Source organism: Choloepus didactylus, chromosome 8 (genome assembly GCF_015220235.1).
Source record: "Choloepus didactylus isolate mChoDid1 chromosome 8, mChoDid1.pri, whole genome shotgun sequence".
NCBI lineage: Eukaryota > Metazoa > Chordata > Mammalia > Pilosa > Megalonychidae > Choloepus > Choloepus didactylus.
Genome location: NC_051314.1, coordinates 88988485 through 89007790, shown reverse-complemented (window position 1 = coordinate 89007790; position 19306 = coordinate 88988485). Strand labels below are relative to the sequence as shown.

At 53.3% G+C, this 19306-nt stretch overlaps 2 protein-coding genes across 4 annotated transcripts in view; both read right to left on the bottom strand.

The window, feature by feature from the left end:
- Window positions 1-9545, bottom strand: part of ENDOU (endonuclease, poly(U) specific) — a 25601-nt gene extending 16056 nt beyond the window's left edge. The window contains exon 1 of the mRNA XM_037847470.1: window positions 9350-9545. Coding sequence (XP_037703398.1) covers window positions 9350-9545 — 196 coding nt within the window. The remainder of the gene's footprint in view (window positions 1-9349) is intronic.
- RAPGEF3 (Rap guanine nucleotide exchange factor 3) overlaps window positions 8991-19306 on the bottom strand; it is a 25833-nt gene continuing 15517 nt past the window's right edge. For all 3 annotated transcript variants that reach the window (XM_037846528.1, XM_037846529.1, XM_037846531.1), the window contains 12 exons: window positions 17030-17111; window positions 16545-16691; window positions 14498-14595; window positions 13900-14025; window positions 13613-13794; window positions 13287-13377; window positions 13085-13135; window positions 12052-12139; window positions 11656-11720; window positions 11159-11213; window positions 10509-10580; window positions 8991-9698 (listed from right to left, as the gene is read on the bottom strand). In XM_037846528.1, coding sequence (XP_037702456.1) covers window positions 9580-9698; window positions 10509-10580; window positions 11159-11213; window positions 11656-11720; window positions 12052-12139; window positions 13085-13135; window positions 13287-13377; window positions 13613-13794; window positions 13900-14025; window positions 14498-14595; window positions 16545-16691; window positions 17030-17111 — 1176 coding nt within the window. In that variant the 3' untranslated portion in view covers window positions 8991-9579. The remainder of the gene's footprint in view (window positions 9699-10508; window positions 10581-11158; window positions 11214-11655; window positions 11721-12051; window positions 12140-13084; window positions 13136-13286; window positions 13378-13612; window positions 13795-13899; window positions 14026-14497; window positions 14596-16544; window positions 16692-17029; window positions 17112-19306) is intronic.

Here is a 19306-nt window from a genome sequence, read left to right as displayed (position 1 = left end):
GGGCCCCTCTCCCTTTATCGCCTACCTACACCCCTTCCCCCAAGGACCCAGAGTCTTCCCATGGACCAAGGCTCTTTGTTTCCAAGTCCAAGAGCAGAGGTACAACTCCCTGTGGTTGACGCATTGCTGTGGCAAGCCATTTGTCAGTGCTCCCCCCTCATAACAGAAGCGAAATCTGCGAAGTAAAATGCCCATTCCAGAAAGAGCACTGCCCGGGGATTCTCGGCCCTCACAAAATTGATGAAAAATTGAGCCCTCACTCTATGTGATTTATTTCTCGGGGTGGAGTAGAGGGGGAGCATGTCTCTTACTTGTCAAGTGTACGTTAAAGCAGATGTTTCTTCCTTACCATGGTCTCTGGGTTTTTCATGTGTGAAATGATGGGATTGGACTTGACAATCCCTTCCAAGTTTTCTGCCTTTGATTTTGAGGTTTCCTGTCCATGTCTCAGGTCAAGCAGGTGCTGGTGAGTTAAGGAGCATTCCCAGTGTCTTGCTGGGGTCTCATGGGTGGAGAGAAGGACAAGCCTAGAGGCAAGCCATCCTTGTAAGGGACTCAGACTAGTGTCACAGCTGAGGAGAGCGCCCGGCTCTTCTCTCCCAGAAGGAAGCCTGGTTACAGGCAGCAACATAGAAATGGCTGCTTCATTTGCATACTTTTCATTTGCACAATCCAACACAGGCTGCTGAGCCACTACCAGCCAGAATCCTCATCTTCCCTGGATTGGCACTACATCCAATATCTGTGACTCTGATTAGTTTAGGGGACAAAAGAGGTGCCACTTGCCCTGAAGGGAGGCAATGAAGGCCTCAGAATATGACATTGGATGGTCTGTCCCTTCCAAGTGCCCAGCTGTGTGTGCCCTGACTGAGGCCAAAGCTGTCCAAGTGGGAGTGGGGTCTGACCAGGATTCCCTGATAGACAACCGAACTAGTGTGGGATGCAGCTGTGAGCTCTTCTCTCCATCAGGGGGATTTTAGGTCAGGAGTGAGGCTGAGAGCTGGGGAAGGCAGCTGAGGCTGACCCCACAGAGCCAGAGGGATTATCTGAGGACCGAGTGTTTTCAACTGGGTCCTCCAGCAAGAACTATGATGACTTAACCACCAATGTTGATTGAGCACTTACTGCACATCACACATGAAGAACTTCATCTGTGTTATCTCATTGATTCTCATGACAAACCTAGATAGGTCCTATTGTTATCCTCATTTTATAGATGAGGAAGCTGAGGCACAGAAAGGTTAGGAGATGTGCCCAGAAGCACACAGTGATTAAGTTATGCAGTAGGACTTCAAACCCAGGTCCATCCAACCAGACTAATGCCACATCACCCCACAAACATCACACCTTCAAAAATGCATTAACTTTTAGGTCTAATGAATTGGAATAGCTAGCAGTGGATACCTGAAACTATCAAACTACAACCCAGAACCCTTGAATCCTGAAGACGATTATATAGAGATGTAGCTTATGAGGGGTGACAATGTGATTGGGAAAGCCATACGGAACACATTCCCCTTTGTCCAGTGTATGGATGGATGAGTAGAAAAATGTGGGCCAAAAAAAAAAAGGGCACCCAATGTTCTTCTTTACTTTAATTGTTCTTTTTCACTTTAATTTTTATTCTTATTATTTTTGTGTATGTGGTAATGAAAAGGTTCAAGAATTAATTTTGGTGATGAGCATACAACTATATAATGTACTGCGAACAACTGAATGTACGCTTTGTATGACTGTATGGTATGTGAATATATCTCAATAAAATTGAATTAAAAAAAATACATTAACAACCACTTATTTATGTCTGGTACTACACAAAGCAATCTAGAATCACAGATTTATGGGAATTAAAGGAGTGTTAGTTGTCATCTAGTTCCACTTCTCATATGATGTTGAGACCCCAAAGCACTCCTGCTAAGGGGTTGTTCTGGTTCCACCTGAATGCCTCTGGTGACAGGCAGCTCACACCCTCTCAGTGCTGCTCATTCCCCCTTTGCAGATCTGATTTCCAACCACTAGGGCTTTATAACGGAGGACATGCTGAAATGGACAAAATAGATAGGACAGTAGAATAAATCCTTTAAGCCATTAAATGAACATACATCAAGGCATTCAGGCGAAGACGCCCCATGGATAAGCTTAGACGCACACACACACCCCATGGATAAGCTTGGATGCATAGACACATTGAAATGCATTACAAACAGCTTTCTCTTCCTGGCTGGCCTGGTCTAGCCAGAGAGCTCTGCTGCTCCTCTTTCTAAGCTCTTCTCCAGTTAGGAACTTGCATAGGCTTTCCACCCTTAAATGCTCTTCCCAAGGAACCACAGTGGGAGCCAGCCAGCAAGGTGGGAGTCAAGCAGCAGAGAAAGAGATGAGAATGCCAGCAGAGAGCCTCCTCCATATCATGGGAGGAGATGGCACAGCTGTGACCTGTGTGGATGTTTGGAGGATGGAGAAGGGGGTGGAAGTTGCTTGGGCAAGGATCCAGGAGGCAGTCAGCGATGTGGGGGATGGGAATTCCATCAGTGAACATTCATTGTTATTGGACTGGCAAATTTCAGGCTGAGCAGGAAAACTGCTCTTCCAGCTGAATGGTTTCTGGTGGCACAGAGGACAGATAACTCCAGCATTAGGCTGTGGTTTGAAGTAGATCCTATTCAACTCCAGGCTTGCAGAACAAGGAGGGAGTCAGGAGTCTGTCGGGACCAACTGACCCAGGGGACTATTAAAGAGGACAGGCCAGTCTATTCCACCACCTTTGTCCTCCTGCTAAACCAAGGACAAGTCAGTAAAACAGAGGACCAGAGACTAGAAGGACCCCTGCAGCTGATACAGCACAGGTGAGGCCCAAGTCACCTCCCAAGGGGACCCTGGTGCTGAAGATGCTGGATCTCCAGTCTCCTCCTACTGTGGCCTGGGAGTGCTGCCCTGGTCACCAGGACAGAGGTCAGGGATGGTCACAATAATCTGATCCCCTGTGAACTGCCTCAGTCTGTAGTTATCTCTTACTGACTGTGTCCTAGAAATGGCTATGCCTTGTGTATTTTTTCCCTCATTGGTTTGTATGCTGTATACCATGTGTGCATTTCCAGGCATATTTTTTTTTTTCCATTTGTGGGCAGCCCCGCCATTCAGCATCACACAATCCACCTGCCACAGGAGTATTAGTCAGACATGCCAGCTGGGTCCATTCATCAGAGTCCCAAGTGGTGCTTCTGGTTCTGCTGGCCAAACCCCTCGCCCATCCTCTGCCTGGCATGCCTTCCCCCCCAGCTCGCTGGCTGTCCATCTCCTACTCATCATGAAGTCCCAGGCCAAATCCACCCTTCCACAAAGCCTTACCTCATCCCTCCAGCCCACAGATCACTCCTGCCTAAGAATTTACTTCTTGATATTCATCCTGTGTGTGTTGGACACCCACAACCACCTCTGTGACAGATCTGTTGCTGTCGGTGTGATGCCAGTTAACCCTGCACTGCTGTTTAACTTTCTGTCCATTCATGTTGTTTCTTCAGCTCGACTCTTAAATTCCTTCAGATGAGGACCTGCCTCCTGGATCCCCTCTAGTGCCTGGGACCAGCAGCTAATTAATGCAGGTATGAATGAGAGAACTAGTTAACTTTCCAGCCCCACTTGTTATGAAGTAATGAGTAAAGATGGTTAGAAGAACAGGAGAGCAGATGGATCCCGTGAGCTGTGGAGGTTACACGGAGCAGGGCTTACAGGCAGTCGATGGGGGTGGGCTCTAGAGACCCATTTTGAAGTTGCAGTTTCATAGAAAACACACTATTTTTAGCTATATTGTATATTTATTTGGAGGCTAATGGAAATTTTGGGGTCCTAAACTCCCAAGCCACCTCTTGGCACCACCACTACATGGGACAGCCACCAGAAGGGTCATACAGAACCTGGGATTCCAGCAGCTTCTGAATCCACAATGTAACAGATAACTCTATTTTATATTGCTTCTTTTAGGATCCCAAAGTAATCACCTGCCTACAGTAGGGAATCCACTTTTGGCCAGCTGTGCCAATGTCTATTTACAGTGCCTAATAGTAATTATAAGATAAAATTACTATTTCATGTCCTTGCACCCCACTGTTTTTGCAGGTCTAAAAGCAGAACAGAAGCAAAGAGAAGCTGCTAAGACAAGCAGACAGAGATAAGGAGGCTCAGAGAGACAGGCTGGAGCCACGAGGAGCATCGGCACCTGGCCAGCCTCTCGCCCCAGGTGTGCTGGCACAGCCAGGCTGTGCTGCCCTCAAAGAGACAGTGACAGGACTGGCAGGGGTGGTTCCTGACTGACCCAGGCATGGTCTGAAGATCTACAGTTGGTCAAAATTATAATGATTATTTAGCTAAGGTAGTGGGATTAGGGCAATTTCCCCCCTTTCTCGTTCATTGATGCACTCACTCAACAAATCGTGATTGAGCGCCTCCAGTGTGCCAAAAAAACTGTGCTAAGCAACGTGGATACCAGGGTGAAGAGCCAAGAGTCTGAAGGGGGAGGGAGACAATGAACAAAGTGCACTGAAGGCTGGGATGGCGCAGCAGAGCCAAGTACTGAGGCCACTGTTTCTAAAGCCAGACTGCCTGGCTATGAATCCCAGGTCTGCCACACACAAACCGTGCAATGTTTGGCAAGTTAACTAACTTCTTTGTGCCTCAGCTTCTCCATCAGTAAAATGGAGCGAGTAAGAGTACCTTACATGGTTGGCGTGAGGGTTGAATGAGTTAATGCCTGCAAAGCTCTCAGAACAGTGCCTGGCACATAACAGGACCACGAAAGTGTTTGTTTAAAAAAAAAAAATCAGTGCCACAAAGGACCTAATGGAGACAAGATCGTTAGGGAAGGGCTCCCTGAGAAAATGACACTTAAATGGTGATGTGGAGCATGAGAAGGTACCAACTTCTCTAATGCAAATGATCCATATCATGACACTTCTTTTATGATTCCAAAAACAAGTTTATATTTTAAAAATGTGCACTTGGAGTATTTTCAAGTCTCAGGGATGGCCCTTCAATGAGTCACACTCTCTGGTTCATCTGGTACGGTTGCCACCTATTTCCTGGGTGTCGGCCTGCAGCCGGGGGGCTTTGCTCCTTGGGAAACTAAGAGCTTTGGTGGGGAACAAATCCATGGCTCCAGCCTTCTGAGCCTTGTGCTCTATTTGATGCAATTAACCAACAGCTGCCTGGAGCAGAACCCAAGAATGCCAGGGAGGCGGACGGACAGAGAAGGATGAGCTCCTCCCTGGACCTCCAGAGTCCGGCCTGGACATGCAGACCTTCCCTCCAGAACAGGTGCTTCTGCAGGGCCCAGCCCCAGCACAGCCCAGTGGGTGTCTCTCCCTCTAATTCCCACCCTGGGTGCTCTGTGCTCCCCAGGACCCCTGCCATGCTCTCCCTCCCTAAGGAATACTACCCCACTCCTACCCCAATGCCATCTCAACTCCCTTACAGGGCCCTGCCTCAGGAGTCTTCTTTTCCACTTTTCCCCTTACAGTGGCCATTAGAAGTGTCAACAAAAATCTTGACCATGAGACCAATAGACTCTTCCTTGGTTATGTATCTAGGTAACAGGGGCTTCTAAAGATGTTTAGAACTCAAGAAGGTAAGACTGTCAGGCTGCAGGGGGTGACGTTGAGGGGTAGGAAACCTGAGAACCTTCCTAATAAAACCGTGCTTCCAGCTGCCGTCCCTCCTGTGGGCTGTCCTGGCTGGAGCCACCACCAGGAGGTGCCCGGGGCCTCATGACTAAGAGGGTTCTGTGCTCCCTCCCCACTTCTGACAGCCTGAGCTGCCTAAGACACAGCCACTGAGCATAGACATAGACAAGGAAACATCTCAAAATGCTTCTAGTCCAAATCCCTCAGTATGTAAACAAGGAAACTGAGGCCCAGAGAGAGGAAGGGACTTACTCGAGGCCACACAGCTGCTGAGAGGCCCCAGCTCACTGCCTGCCCAAGGGAGGGACACCCGGGTATCACCTGTGCTGCCCCAAGCTCTGGCCCACAGGGCACTTCTCTGGGTGACTGAGTAAGCTTAAAATGCCCGGCTGCCATGGCCCCAGCAAAAAGCCACCCTATCTCCACCCCTCTGCTGGTTGAGGACCCCCTAGCTGGTTCTGACAACCCAGAACAGCTGTGCCTGCCACAACTCACACCCCAGTGGGAAAACTGAGACCTGAGCACTCACTAAGGGTCAAGAGCATGGTGAGAGGGCAGGGCAAGGCCCAAGCATCCAGCTCTCCGGACAGACACTACACTCACACAACCACCAGACTCCCATACCTCCCAGCACAAGAGGAGGGCCTGAGCTCGGGCCTCAGCCTTTTTTCTTCTGGGTGTTCCCAGGCCCATGCTCCTTCCTCGGTGTTACACCTACCACCACCAGCATCAAGAACACCTGCTCCAGAAAGGCCCCAGGCCTGGGACAGAGGAGGCTGTTGAAGCTCAGCTCAGTCTGACTTAGCTTTTCAGAATGATCCGGTTGCATTATCACCGACAGGGACAGACAGCCATCCATTGCAAGGGCTGCAAGCTTCTTCACAATCAGGTGCCCAGTCAGGCTGAGCTACAGGAAGGCTACAAGCTCAGGTCTTGAAGAGTCCAGAATCTCAGAGAAGGGTGCCTGGATTGGCTGGGACAACTGGACAGATCTGGATGGACACTGAGTTCAGGCCCATGGCTCTTGCAGATGTGTGGGAAGCCTAGAGCTTTGTATACAAGGCAGGAGAAAGGATACACTGTGGAAATGTATTTACCTTCTGGCCTATAGATCCATGGAAGGAAGGGATTATGAGCAATTGTCAGGTGGGAGATTTGGCTGGACTCTCTCCACCAGCCACTAGACACCTGAGACCCAGGTGGCTTGTACCAGTGGTGAGCTGAGAGCACCCCTCACTCTCAGAGGCAGAGCTATGCAGGCTGGTGCAGAGGGCTCTGGGGAAGTGGCACTGGCACTCTGAACTTGCCTTCCAACATGGGAGCAGCTGTGGGCCTAAATGCTTGGGAACAAGCAGTGGGACACTGTGGCCCTAGGCTTCTCCACTCTCCAAACTTCCCCACTGCAGCATCTTCCCCCTTTGGCTGGACTTGTTCTGTGTCTGTCTACCTGGCTGGGAGGTTTGCTCCATGAGGGCCAGGACTGCCCGTCTTGTTCACAGAGCCCCTACTTGACACATAGTAAGTATTTTTAAAATGGAAGGCAGGAAAGAAGGCAGGGAGGGAGGCCAGGAGGAAGGGAGGAAGGAATTTATATGCCTAGGTCTCTTTCTACAAGAGAAGACAATGTTGGGAGTTCAGGGAGATCACATCCGGATTGCTCAGGCCATGAGGAAAGGGCAGGGATGGGCAAGGCCCGGGCTCAGCTCCTCCTGCTTTCGGAGTCGGTTTCCTCCTGTACAGACACCCAAGGCTCTGCCCACCCTGGCAGTGTTCTGGCAAGGCTGCTCCCAATAGGTTGGGATGTAGGTGTGACCACAAAGAAGAGAAGGAGAAACACTGGTGGAGGATGCTAGTCTCCTGCTGCCCTGGCTTCTGCTGCATCACTGAGATGGTCTTGCCCTTGATTCTGAAAGGATGGTGCAGGGAGAGGCTGGCTGGTCTGGCCTTTGCTGATCCACCATCAGACAATGGGTTTAGAAGAGAAAAAAGCCCCGGACCCCTGACCTATCAAGGTTCGGGCCTCATGTCATAATTGCTCAGCTCTGGAAGCTTTGTGCCCCATGATCCTCCATCTCCATCTCTGCCCACAGGTGAGGGAACTGGTTTGGCTACTGCTGCCATCCGGCCCCACCTGTCTCTCCCACAAGTTGGCCTCTGTCTGAGTCCTCTGGGGTGATGATGCTCTCCATCATGCCAAGGACACAGGACAGCCAGCGGCTGTCACCCTGCTGTGAAGGCAGGAGCTGTAGTTTTACTTGTTTATCACCTAAGCTGTACAGAGATAATCACACTCACCTTCCAGATGGAGAAATTAAGGTAGAGAAATGCTGACTGACTTGCTCAGATTCAGCTAGAAACCTGAGGTGTAATCCCAGCTGTACTTCCTTCCTGCTAAGGGCTCTGACATCAGCCAACCTGTTCTGGAAGCAGCTTGCAAGTGCATCCATGACCGTGGGGGTGACAGGAGGTCTGGCAGTGTGGGGGTGACAGGGAGGTGGAGGTGTGTCGAGCCTGAGCACTAGCAGGTGTCTCTGCTGAGCAAGTTCTGGGGCCAGGCCCTGCCTAGTTCCCTCGGCTCCCTCCAGGTAGAAGCCCACCTCCTCCAGATGCCCCAGGGCCCCGCTGCCTTAATACCTACTTAGGAGTCATCCCCAGGACTGTGAGGTCCCCCTTGGGCCAGACAGTAGCCCTGCCAGGCCCACGGAGGGCACAGGAGGAGGGAGGCAGTGCCTGGAGCTTCCTCGATAAGCCCTGTCTGGAGGGAAGGTCCCCACAGCAGCCAGTTCTTTGGGGATGTTCTGGAGAGGCAGGAAGCGAGGATCCTTTACACTATCAGAGTCTGCTGGGATGATTCTCTTCACTGATGACAAATCCCGATCTCCTGGAAGCCTGTTAGGCCTCAGCAAGGGATCAGCTCTCCTCAGAACCTGTGCTTCTGTGTCTTCTCCATCACCAACTACCTTCCAGAGGCCCCTCTTTTGCATGAACACCACCCAACAGGCCAGGGCAGAGGACCGGGAACTGGAGTCAAGCAGAGGGTGGTGGAAGGAGCCAGCTGCATCTGGATTGTAACGGTCCTATCAGACCACCGTGGGGAGCTGATGGTTACCCCGGCCGGCCGCCGACAGAGGCAGCGGTCCGCCGTCTTGGAGCCCTGCCTTGGTCCCAGAGTCCATGCACTGCGGTGGGACGGCTCCGGACGCCTCTCTCCCCTCCCCTCTGCGGTACGAGCCGGCTACCTCCTCCTCAGCGACCTCCCAGGGCAGAGTCTCCGCCTTCTCGGCCACACCCCCCACAGGGCCGGCCCCAGAACACACACACAGTTTTGTTAATTTATGGTAACAATAAACTCCTCAGGGACCACCACTCCTGTACAACCAGCCCTGACCACACCCAGCTGTTTATCTCAGATGCTGTGGAAAGAAAAGCAGGACTTCCCTCTCCGCTCCGCTCCCCTCCCGGGGGAGACAGCCGTCGCAGCAGCCCCTACCCCTGCCACACACATGGCCACTGTGAAAACAAACCACAGGGGCCTGGAGACGGCCGGACAACAAAGCCCAAGGCACAGAATCTGGAAAAAACTTGGTGTGGAGAGCTCTCTATTGAACACATTGTCCAGCGCCCGGCTCGGCTCTTCCACCCACATTCAGGCATTCAGGTCCTCTCTGCCACCCCACCCCACTCCTCGGCCAGGGGCCCCCGGCTCAGTTCCAATCCGAGGTCCTCCTTGGCCACCATCCACCACAGGGGACAGCTGCCTCCATGCTGCCCGCTCCAGGGCCTCGAGTGCACTCCGCGGAGAGCCCTGTCCAGTGTGAACAGCCTGCGGGCCTCTGGGCCCAGGCCTGCCCCGGCTTTCCCGGCATGGCCCATCCCGCCGGAAGTGCCTGCTCCAGCCCCAGCCCCCTCATGGCTCCAGCTCCCGGGAGAGGCGGGAGAGTTCCCGCTGGTTGTCGATGACCTTCAGCTGCTGGACGTACGCCCAGGTGCTAGCTGGACTCCGGGTGCTCAGGGACTGCTCCGAGCCTGGCAGGGGGGAGAGCGGTCAGGAGGCACCGAGGCCACTTTGTAGAACCCACCCCTCCCCCCCAGCAAGGAGCGATGTCAGCTTTCCTCCCTCCCACCCCCCTCCTGTCCCTTCTCATCTCCAATCCCCTCAGGTTCTACTGCTCACCCACCCCCCACAGATTCAGGGGTCAGAGTTGCATGGTGATTAAGAGAGCAGGCTCTGAGAAAGGCAGGCTCCCCAAATTACACAGTTTTCACAAAGTTCAAAAACAACTAAAACTAAAGAATATTTTTGTTGGAGTATAATATATAACTGATAAAGCTATTAAAAAAAATGATTAACTCAAAATCCAGGATAATGGGTACCTTGGCTGGGGAGAGGCAAGGGGACAAGAGAGAGGAGCACAGTGTAGAGAGATGTAAGCTATTGTCAGTGTTCTTGTGTTTGGGTCGGGTTGTGGGTCCAGAGATGTTCATGATATTGTCAGAATAAATATAAAATGAATGAAATCAAATAAAGGGCCAATGATGACACTGTGGTATGAGCCATGGATTATGATTAACGCAGTTTCATGCAACTGAGGTCCAACTGAAAAAATGCAGCTCTGGAGTAAGAGGGCTTGAGCTCCAGCTCTATCACTAACTAACTGTGTGGTCTTCAGCAAGTCTCTTAAATTCCTCAGGGTCAAGTTGGGGAGAGCAATACCACCCACTTCCTAGAGGTGTCATGAAGAGTATTCGACATCACGTATGTTGATACACAGTGATGCTCAGGAAACGTCAGCCCTGGCTAAGTATTGTTAGCTGCCACTCCGGTTCCCGACTTACACGTGGAAACCCTTGCCGCCTGGCCATCCTCATGCAGGTGGGAAACACGGCTTCTGAGTGGTGAGAGAGGTGCTGTGTGGGGTGAGAGATGGGAGTCAGGGGGACCGGGCCAAGCCGGAGCCTTGCAGAGGAAGGGCCCATAGACACTCGGTGGTAGGGGGAGGAAGAAGGGGTTTCTCCTGGGCCCCACAACCAGGTCCTAGGCTGGTGGGAACTCCTACCCAGGGGCCTGTGGTAGGTTGAATCATGTCCCCCACACAGGACATGTTCAAGTCTGAATCCCCAGTCTGGTGGCTGTGAACTCATTTGTAAATAGGTCCAAACTCTTTACAAATGAATTTGGAATCAGGGTGAGCCTTAATCAAATATGATTGGAAACGTTGTAAGCAAAGGAATTGGACACAGGAGGAAACCCAAAGAGACAGATGGCCATGGGATGGAGGCGGAGGCTGATTATTGGCAAGCCACCACAGGAACGCTACCGACTTTGGAAAAAGCATGGTTTTCGAAATCTGGCACTTGGACTTCCAGCCTCCAAAAGAGAGAGACCATAAAATCCCTGTTTAAGTCAACCAGGGTGGTGGAATCTGTTAACAGCAGCCCTGGCAGACTGACACAGGTCCATCCCTCCCACCTATGAAGCCCCTCACCGTTGCTGTGGTTTCGGCAGTGGTGCAGCATCCGCACGGCTCTGGCCATCATTCGCTGTGGGAAACACAAGGGCATGGATCTGCCCGAGGGGCAGAAGCCATGTCCTGCCCTATGGGGCAGCTGGGAAGCTGAGCTCCCTTTGAATGGGGCCTAGGGGGCTGTAAAGGATGGTCAGGTCTGCTTACCCCAGCACACCCAGACACGTAGTGGGGACCAGGCAAGTAGAAAGAAGAACAGAGGTCAAGAAGGGCTTAAAGAGAAGAGGCCTGGAAGGGGCTCCTGTTGAAGGGTGAGATGTTGAAATGGGCACCCTGCAGCCCCCAACAGAGATCAGCCCTCCAAAATGCAATGGAGTAAGACAGGGGCAATTTCAAAATAAGCATTCCTATTTATACTATTAATGACAAGGTTAGGCCATCTCCAGTGTGCCTTCCAAGGCTATAGTCATATCCTCCAGCCTGCTCCTGGGACAAATGGCCACCCTCCTTGAACTCACCATCTTCTCAAAGTTGATGAGATTCTCCACCAGTGTGTGGTTTCCCTCATGGATGAAGGTCATGTCTGCAAAGAGATGGGTTTTGCCTGTAAGTCCCCAAACTCCTTCCTCCTTCCTGTATCCTAGGAGTGGTGAAGAGCCGATAACAGGGGGCCTGGGCCTGTCCACCCTACACTGCCCTCTGGCCTGCCAGAGCCATTTCCTTGTATCATGGACCATCTAACATTATCATTATTGTCTGCACGTCTTAACCCCTCACTGGCCTTGGACCCCTAACCCATCTTTGGGCTCCCCAAGGCATGAGCACGTTGTAATCACTCAGAGCGTGTGGGATGGATGCACAAACAGGCACAGGCATGGAGGGAAATGGGGCAAGAAGGCAAGTGCTTCTGTTACCTTTGAGAAGAAGGGGCATGAAGGGGATGATGGGCGGGGAGAGCTTGGTGAGGGCCAGTCGATAGACCCTGTGGTTCCATGAGGGGTCCTGGGAGGGAAGAAGGCCCAGTCAGAGAGGGGGGTCCTGCCCACTGTCACCCACCTGCCGCACAGCCACACGCCCCAGCCCACCCAGGAGCACGATGCGCCCTCTCCCATGGCCACGTGGGAGAGACTCAGAGCCCAGCCCCTCCTCACCCCCAGATCTCACCAGGGCGGTATCTGCAGCAGGCACGAGGCCTGAACCACCAGTATGCCAGGAAGCGGTGACTGCCCAGAATCCGCACGCAGGCCGCTTCCTGACCTCTGGCCCCCAAGGAAAACCTCACGGCCATTAGTCACAGCCCTGAGGCTGCCTGGAAAACTAGCACATACACTGTCTCTCTCTCTCTTTCTCTGGGGGGTAAATGTCTTTGAACCTCCTGAGTCCCATGGAGCTCCCCTCTGGGGAATCATTGACAGGTCCATGAGATGAATCTCTTCTCAAGGGCTATGAGAGCTGTGCTGATAAAAGAAATGCCACTCTGGTTCACTCCTGAATGCAGTCAAAATCTGCAAAACCCTAAAAAATGTCTGGGGATGGAGGGTTCAGCCCCCCAGCTCTTTCCTCATCCTCTGGCCTGACAGGCCCTGGTGCACGGTGGGTGCTTGGTGCCAGGACAGGACAGGTGTCCCCCAGATGTTCCCCTGGCACCTCAGACTGCAGGGTCACACACCCCGGTGTGCTCTGTCCTGGTCTTCACGCAGGGTCTCATACCCACAGCACATGCCCCCCCCCCCACGGCCCTCCCGACTGAGAGATATAATATACTATGCAACCTCCATCATAGTGCTAACCCTCCCCATACTTCAGCCAGCTCCTCAGACTCACACACCAGAGGCAATTAGGCCCCGGGCAAGGGTTGGGAACCCTGAAGTGCTCAAGGACAGGTAGAGGGGCAGATGGGACCCGCAGTCAAGGTACCTAGGGGACCAAGCCGAGGCCAGCACTCACCAACAGCCTTTCAAGGGCAGAGTACAGCTTCCGGACTTTGTGGGGCAGCCGCTGCGGAAGGAGAGGGAGAGGCAGATGGAGCGGCCGCAGCTCTGGGATGGGAGCCCCACCTCCAGCCAGGACTCCCCGGAGGGGGACGGGCCTGAGCTTAGGACCTGGGGTGTGGGGAGGCCCTGGCACCCCCATACCAGAGCACGCCTACCTCCCAGGTGTGGGCCAGGCGGCTAATGGCTGAGTTGCTGAGGCCAAACATGACAGCAAAGAAGGAATTGAGATTCTTTTGTTCCTTGAGGCTGCGAGAAGACCCAGAGACCCTTAGGGGATACAGCCACATGCACCGAGCCCCACCCCCAGACAGCAGCCAGGCCTGGGGCCCAGCAGGAGTGCAGGCACCATGGGGACAGGAGGCAGAAGTTCCAGGGGGCCCAGAGATTTTGCAAAGTGCTGAGCAGGGAAGGGGAATTAAGAAAAGGGGCCCCAGGACTCTGGCCGCTACCTCACTCCCACCCCCTCCCGACAGGCACCCACTGGGCCGCCAGCTTGATGAACTTCCTGAGCAGCTGGGCCCGCGGGCCGGGCACGGGGCAGAGACACAGCTCCGTGGCCACCCAGTACTGCAGCTCGTTGAAGCGACGCATGAAGCGCTCCAGGTTGGCGGTGGTGACATCCCGCAGGTGCTGGGGGCCCAGCACGAAGTGGATCAGCTCCACCTAGGGGGCAGGAGAGTTATGGGGCTTGCTGGGCCGGATGCCCCCCCCTCCCGCCACCTGCCCCCCTCCTCTCAGCTCTGCCCCCAGCGCAGGGGGCTCCAGTACCTGGTGGATGCTGTTGAAGAGGTTCCAGTCGTGGTCCGTCAGCTGGCCCGCCAGGTCCTTGGCGCTCACCAGGTCCAGCCCCTCGGCAGAGCCCACAGTGGGCCCCAGCTGCTCGGGGTGTGGGGTCTGCAGGTGGGAGAGCGCTCAGGGGGTGCCTGAGGAGTAAGGCACGAGGTGGGGGGTAGAGGGTGTCGGGCAGAGACTGTTTCTGGTAAGAGGAGTGTTGATGGGGAGGGAAGGGCACGGCCTCAAGGGGCTGTTAGCAGCTGGAGGATGGGAATTCCCAAGGAGGTGTCTTCCTGGCAGTTCCCAGATACTGGGACGCCTTTCTGCAGTGTTCCTGTCCCCGGGGGAGACCCTAACTAGGGCAGATCCTCCTCTTTCTCCTTGGGAGCTCCCAAAAAGGGCTATGCCTCCCCACAAAAAACCTCTTGACTCCCCCCATCACCTGAGGCCCACTCCTTCCTCTTCCCCCTAAGACACTCAGAGCCAGGCACCTCCTCTTCTCCCTGTGACTCTCTTCGCGCCCGCCCTGCCTCCCCTGCCATTCCCAGAACAAAGTTCCTCCCCAGACCCTGGCACTCTGCCTGGTCCCTACCAGCTTGTGCACTTCCTGTGGGCTGACAACAAAGAGCCGCTCATTGAGCCCCAGGGATGTGGCCACGCCACGGGCATCTGGCTGCAGGCCAATGGCATCTGCAAAGACAAGCAGAGGCTGTGCTGGGTGGGGCCAGGGACCAGCCTGTGGCCAGGGTGGAGGCCCTGTGTGCGAGGCTGGGGGCCCCTTCCCCCGATCACGGGGCTGGAGTCCCAGGCAGTTGCTCTAAATGCACAGACGCACGTGCCCAGACATCCACACTGCCAGGGCAGAACCCTAAGGAGGAGGTCAAGGGATTCTTTGTGAGACAGTCAGACCTCGGGCAAGGCGAAAACCTCCCTGAGCCTCAGTTTCCTCCTTTGTAAAATGGAGACAATATGACTTGCCCAGGCTGCTTCACAAATCCGATGATATAATTTACAGAAATAATGGCTGTAAGTACATGATGCATATAAAAGCCCTTTGAAAATCGGAAAATGCCTTACGTAAGTATTGGTGTTGATTGCCATCAGCTCCTCGTGGACTGTGTGTTTTTAGTCATGTTTTAGATCCCAGTCTCTAGGCCAAAGTAAGGTACACGAGACCATGTGTCCATAAAAACATATTAGCTCTTCTATTTATTTTTCTTATCTGATTTGCATTTCTATTTTTTGTGTAGCTTCATAATTAGATAAATATTAGTGAGGTGGTGTGTGTATATATATATATATGATTTATAAACAAATATACACATAGTTGGGGTTTGTAATAAAATATTAGTTACTGACTCGGGTATAGATCAAAGCAGTCTGAAGATCAGTATTATAAACCGTGCCTGGCATGCAGTAGGGTCTCAAAAAATAGCGACTTTGGGCAACTGCAATTCACCACGTTGCCACCAGAGGGCAGTGCTTTCCACAGCACACAGGGTACGAATGACCTCATGTCTGTCCTCACTTCCTGACAGGAGACAGCCTTTTCTTTTCTTGGTCCCACCCCTTGCCATTATTCTCTGAATGCCTCCAGTTCCTGCCTATCCTGGGATCCCGCTGTCAGGACTGAGCTGCACCCTCCACAGAGAACAGTGGTTTTGAATGTCCCAAGTTCCCTGAGGGCAGGTCTTAAAGATCATCAGAGTTGCCATACTCTGAGCACTTACTTTGTGCCAGGCCCCATGCTGAGTGCTTTCACACCTTATCTGCTTGATTAGCTGTGAGATGGGCACCTTTATAGTGCTTATTTCACAGATGAGGAAACCAAGGCTCAGAGAGGTTAAGCCACTTGCCCTGGATTGCACAGCACTAGCAAGCAGTGGGACTGGGATTCCAACACGGTCTAGAATTCCACAGTCTATGCTCTTAACCATCAAGCTCATCTATTTATCTGTCATGGTCCCTCTAGCTCACAACCCAGTGCCTGCCCCTAGCTGGCCTGAAAAATATCTGTTGACTGACTAAATGAATGACGCTATCGGCCCACTGTGTGAGCTTGGGGAAATTGCTTAATCCCCTTGAGCTTCAGTTTCCTTGTCTGGAAATAGGATAAAGGTAACTTATCACATAGATTGTTCTTAGGATTAAATGAATACATAAAAATAATATTATGAATATACATCATATATATTGATACAGATGATCATATATCATATATAATAATAAATGATAATAACAGTAACAGCTAGTGCTAATGTAGTGCTATGTGCCACCAGACACCTGAATACTCTAACATGCTAATTCATTTGATCCTCACAGTCCCTCTATGAGGTAGGTACTTTTATTATGCCCATCTTACAGATGATGAAATGGAGCACAGATAAAGTACCTTGCCCCAGGACACCGAGCTAGTGAGAAAAGGGCTCGTATCAAACCCAGGCAGCAAGCTCTAGAGTTCATGCTCCTAACCACTACATGTAAAGCATCTTGAATGGACGTAATAAACCTCCCATATGTGCCAACCATTCACTAACATCGATGAGGATGATAAAGATGAAGATAACAATGACAACGATCTTCAAGAAGGGAGCTGGGCACCCTCCCTTGGGGCCGCCCGACCCAGAGACACAACTCACCACCTGCAGAATTGACCTTCACCAGCACCTGCCCCTTGGTCCAGCTGTCCTCCTGCGCCAACGCTGCCATCACCTCTCTCACCGAGGCTGTCACAGGCAGCTGCAAGGTCAGCACCGAGTGGTCCGGCTGGCAGATTTCATAGGGGACTGGAGAAGGGGCAGGACCGGGCTGAGCTGTGGGAGGGGACTGCCTCGTCTTCCCCGCCCCGGGAGGGAGAGGGCAGCAATGGCAGCAGTGGGAGGGACGGATCCCGGGGAGGCGGGAAGGGTGCTAAGAAGCCTGGGTGGAGAACTGCCCAGAGTGGGGTGGGCAGGCCCTGAAGCCCAGGACAGGGGGCACAGGTGGCAGAGTCTGCCCGGAGCCTGGAACAGAGATCCGAGGAAGTTCAGCCTACCGCCTCGGACCAGTAACACCGAGGCCAGGGACACACGGAAACAGCAGGGGACAGATGTCGGGCTGTGCCCCACCGGCTCAGGCCACCAACCTTTGTCCCCAACTCGGATGGCACAGGTGCTGCTGGGGAGGGGCTCGTCCTGGCTGGGGAGCCAAACAGGCACGTTCCAGGCCTGAGAAGGAAAGGAAGTAAGGCCCAGGGGACACCAGAGGAGGGCAGGCAGGGAGGGAAGGGGGTCCTTTGTCACTGGGGGTAGGGGACCCGCACGCACACACACACTGCCACACGAACCAGAGCCCAGGTAAAGCACCTGGAGAAGAGACAGAACAGGTGTGAGGGTGGGGCTCGGTGTGTGCACCCCCTCTGCCAAGCAGGCCCAGAGCTCTCCTAGTATGAAGACACCTCAGCTGTTGACCTTGGTTTTCCCTTCCTTTTCCTCCTTCAGACCATCTGCTGTGTGCCAGGCATTGTTCTGAGTATCTAAATATTCACAATAGCCCTTTGACAAAAGTATTATTCCCATTTTATGGGTGAGATAAATGGGGCTCAGAGAATTTAAGCAACAGGCCCAAGGCCACACAGCTGCTAAGGGGCAGAGCTAGAACCCTAACCTTCCCCTCCCTCCCTCTGGGCTCTAATCCACCAACAATCTGCTTTGTCAATGACCCTCTCAGGCCTCACGGACGCTACCAGTGGGCCTCCACACAGCGGAGCCCCTGCTGAGGGGGCCGCTGGGCAAAGGCCTCTGTAACACAGGCTCCCTGGTGGGCCTTTCCGACTCTGATACTGAAGGTGGTAGGTCCTCTGGGTGCAGACTCGGTGACTTGCTCTGCCTTAGCGCTCCTCTGAGCAACTCACAGCCCCCTCCTCACACACTCCCTGCATGCAAAGGACCCTCTGAACTCAACCACCAGGGCTGAACTCTCCGCCGAGCTTCAGCATCCAGCGCCTCCTAGATCCTTCCACAGCTGTGATCTGTCACCCCAGACCCAATCCATCCATTAGACCCCCTCCTCTCACCCTCCCCAATTCTCTCCTCCTCCCAGCCTGTCATCTGGTTCTGGAGTATTCTTTGGAATGATCTCCTACCCTCCCCACACCAACACGCACGGCCCCCCTCCTTTTCTCCTACAATAGCCCAACTGTTCTCCCGTCTCCTCCTCAGGTGCCTCCGGCCCCCTCCTCCAATATGTCTGACCAGAGCCAGATGAAGCTTCCTAACAGCTTCAATGGCCATCATTGTCGGCTGGATCAAGTCCAGGCTCTTTAGCTGCCCTATTCAAAACACAAATGAGATCGTGTCAATCCTTGGCGCAAAACCCTTCAATGGTTGGCCCGGCTGTTAAGACAAAGGCCAAACCCCTCAGCACAGCCCTTACCGGGGCCCTACCCGCCTCTCCAGCCTGCCTGGTGCCCGCTGTCACTCTGCCTCCCCCAGGGCTCCTCTAGGGCCAGCCCCTTCCCTCCCAGGCGGGTGTGAGCTACCTGCTTTCAGTCCTTCTCTTCGTCCTTGAGGCTCCCATCCAGTACCTGTCAGCTCCCTGGGGATGCTTTCCCTGAACCTGCACGATGTGCCAGCTCTCCCCTTCCCTGCTCTCCAAGACACCTGTCTTTGTCATTATACGTTGTGAGATTGTTTTAATGGCTCTGTCCCTTGATGGCTGTCAGCCCCACAAGGACAGGGTGGCTTTCCCAGCCCACAGCCGCATCATCGGCACCCAGCACAGAGCTCAGCATACAAGGGCGAGTCACATCTGGCCCCTGAGCATCAGCCACATGCCAGGCAGCGTGGGCACGCTGGGGAAGCGGGTCAACGAGCCTTGCTCAGCAAGCCGGCATTGTGCTGGGATGTGGCAGAAAATAGCAGACAATAAGCAAGTAGACAAATAAACAAAGAGAATAATTCCACGTGTCAATAATGCTTTGAAGGAAATCAAGGAGGACACTGTGGAGGACAGGGAGCTCTGGATGGCAGGCCAGGGGAGAGGAGGCTGTCTGAGAACCCAACACTTCGGCTGAGATTAGAACTGTGAGAAGGATCCAGTCAGGCAAAGGGCAGGGACAGAAAGCTCAGAGGGTGGGGGATGAGATAAGTGCAAAGCCCCTAGGGTGGGAAAAAGCTTCGCCTATAGAAGAGAAGGAGCCGGTGGGGGTCCAAGAGAGGAGGCGGTGGGACAGAGGAGGTGAGAGAGGCAGCTGGCCCCTGGCAGGCCAAGGCAAGGAGTCTGAATTTTATTCCCAATGCAGCACACCCCCAAACCAGTCCCAGCCTACCTTTCTAGGCTTTTCTCCCACCAGTTTCACCCACGTCTCACTCCAGGCACACCTTCTCATCCCTGCCTGCCCCTTTGCTCCCCTGACCCAGGC